The sequence below is a fragment of the Cariama cristata genome, unplaced genomic scaffold (genome assembly GCF_000690535.1).
Source record: "Cariama cristata isolate BGI_N322 unplaced genomic scaffold, ASM69053v1 scaffold25527, whole genome shotgun sequence".
In the NCBI taxonomy this organism is placed as follows: domain Eukaryota; kingdom Metazoa; phylum Chordata; class Aves; order Cariamiformes; family Cariamidae; genus Cariama; species Cariama cristata.
This window is the reverse complement of record NW_009627501.1, coordinates 18810-21086: the sequence shown is the minus strand read 5'-3', so window position 1 is coordinate 21086 and position 2277 is coordinate 18810. Positions and strand designations below refer to the sequence as shown.

The 2277-nt window shown below is 43.0% G+C and overlaps 1 protein-coding gene across 1 annotated transcript in view; it reads left to right on the top strand.

Annotated features, from left to right (window-relative positions):
- Nucleotides 1-14: 14 nt before the first annotated feature.
- The window catches only part of LOC104164973 (H(+)/Cl(-) exchange transporter 3-like), a gene marked incomplete at its 3' end in the record, with an annotated part of 20164 nt that continues 17901 nt past the window's right edge, over nt 15-2277 (top strand). Inside the window, exon 1 of the mRNA XM_009704465.1 lies at nt 15-101. Within this exon, the coding sequence (XP_009702767.1) occupies nt 20-101 (82 nt within the window). The remainder of the gene's footprint in view (nt 102-2277) is intronic.

Below are 2277 nucleotides of genomic sequence, written 5' to 3'. Positions count from 1 at the left end.
CTTCGGGTTCGTCACGTCCATGGATGTCTCTTCTGATCCCTATCTGCCCTACGATGGCGGGGGAGGAGACGGCATTCCGCTCCGGGAGTTGCATAAACGAGGTAGGGCGAATTGACGTTTGAGTTACTCGTTTGCGTAGCTGGATGTGTGAGGAGACTGCTGTTCGGGTTTGAGGCGGAGGTGCAAAGGCTGGTTGGTGAGCGATGGCGTTGCCTTGTTTCGCCAGGCGGATGCCGGTTGTCGGAGGGGAATTGGGTGCTGGCCGGTTGCTGTGCCGTGGGCAGGTCAGCCCTGCTTCGCGTCTCCTCCGCTTGGGACTCCATCTTCGAGATGTGGCAGGGTTTCCCCACCACCACCCCCCCCGCCTTTTTTAATCCATGAAACCATCTCATGCACAGAAAATAAAACCCACAACCAAAAAACCAACCCAAAATTGCGGTTGTGACTGACCGTGACCAAACTGGCAGTAGTTTATTAAATAGGCTATTTTCATGCCTTGCACTAACTTGAATAGGAGCAGTGTTTGTCGAGCTTTGAAGTTTCTGTACGTGCTTTTAGACTTGCCGTCTTTGATCTGTGAAGGGAACGCTATACAATCGCGATATGTCAGTAAAGCCGATATTGATGAACTCTTAAGAAACTGGAGCTTTGTGGTAGGTTCTTTACCCTGTTGCTTGCAAGGAAGGACATTTGAAAAGAAGACAGTCTTATCAATGTTTGGAGGAAAAAATCCTCTCTTGAGCTTGCCTTTTGTTTCTTACTGCAAATTTAAAGCAGAATACGTTCCGTAAATATTTGGTTTGAGACAGGTTGTAGTAGGAATAAGTTAAAAGTTATGCCTTCAAATTCTGAGAATATAAGTCTTTTTTTTCTTGGTTGGGTTTGATGGTTACATTTTGGTGTTTAGAAACAGTAAACATGGTAAATTCTTACTTGAGTTTGGTTTAAATTGGCTAATCTAAAATTAGAAACTTATCAACATTTATGGCTGCTGGGGATGGCATTAGAGACGAGGTAGGCTGAGAATGAAGATACAGTTTACATAAAATGAATTACTTTTCTCTCCACATTAATTTAGAGTTTACAAGGAAAGGTGAAACAATATAAATAAGGTCACACTTTTTTTTTATGTTCATCTGGCATTTTTCTTTGTGTTTTAGTAGTTTGCATAAAAGGTTGTTTGTTTTCTTGTTATGGTTCTTAAGAATGTTTTTCAGCATATGTTAAGATTATCAACAAGTTCCAATACGGCTTATCTTAAGCAAATTTTTCTCTGCTCAGCTCATTGTTATATAGCAAGTGCTGGAGAGTTCTCATTTTAGAATCAGTTTCTGAGAAATCGAGGATGGTATTTTCTTAGAACATTTGCAAGGTGTGAATTGGAGATCATATCAATGTATACGAATACCTGAAGGGAAGGTGCCAAGGAGACAGAGCCAGGCTCTTTTCAGGGGTGCCCAGTGACAGGAATGGAGGCGATGGGCACAGACTGAAACAGGGGAGGTTCCCTGTCAACATCAGGAAACAGTGGTGTTTGGTGGTTTGTTTTTTTTTTTTACAGTGAGAATGACTGAGCACTGGAACAGGTTGCCCAGAGAAGTTGTGAAATCTCTGTCTTTGGAGATACTCAGAAGCTGTCTGGACATGGTCCTGGGAAACCGGCTCTGGGTGGCCCTGCTTGAGCAGGGGGGTTGGCCCAGGTGACCTTCCAGGGGGGGCCCTGCCCGCCTCAACCCCTCTGGGGGTTTAGATTTGTAGGAAGATTTAAAGATGGAAACTGCAAAACAGCCATAACATTACGCTTTCAAACCCTGCAAATTATAGTTAGACATTGAAATGCAATCAGCTGTCTATTCCTGGAAATTGCCAGATTTTAGTTGATTCTGCAATACAAAAAGCAGATATTTACAGTGCAAATGGTGCCTGGCCCGTTGGAGCATTGCTGTTAAACATACAGTTTACAAATACTGTAATAAAAACAGTCGAGGGTTCAACTAGGTGTTCCCATTGTGGGGACACTGCTAGGAGCCAGCAAGAGAATTCCCAGTTGTGCCTTGTCACTTTTTGCAGGTTCATTGAATTCCGTTAGGGCTTGTCCTTCCTGTATTCTAACGCTCTATTTCAAAACCAGCGTAACTGGTGCTTCTCTGGTTTGCTGTAGTGAGTTTAGGTTAAAAAAAACAACCAACAACAAAACCCCAACAATGTTACTGTAATCTCTTGCAAATCTTAATTTGTCAAGTGCGTATGACTCATAAGAAAATTGCGTTTCCAGAG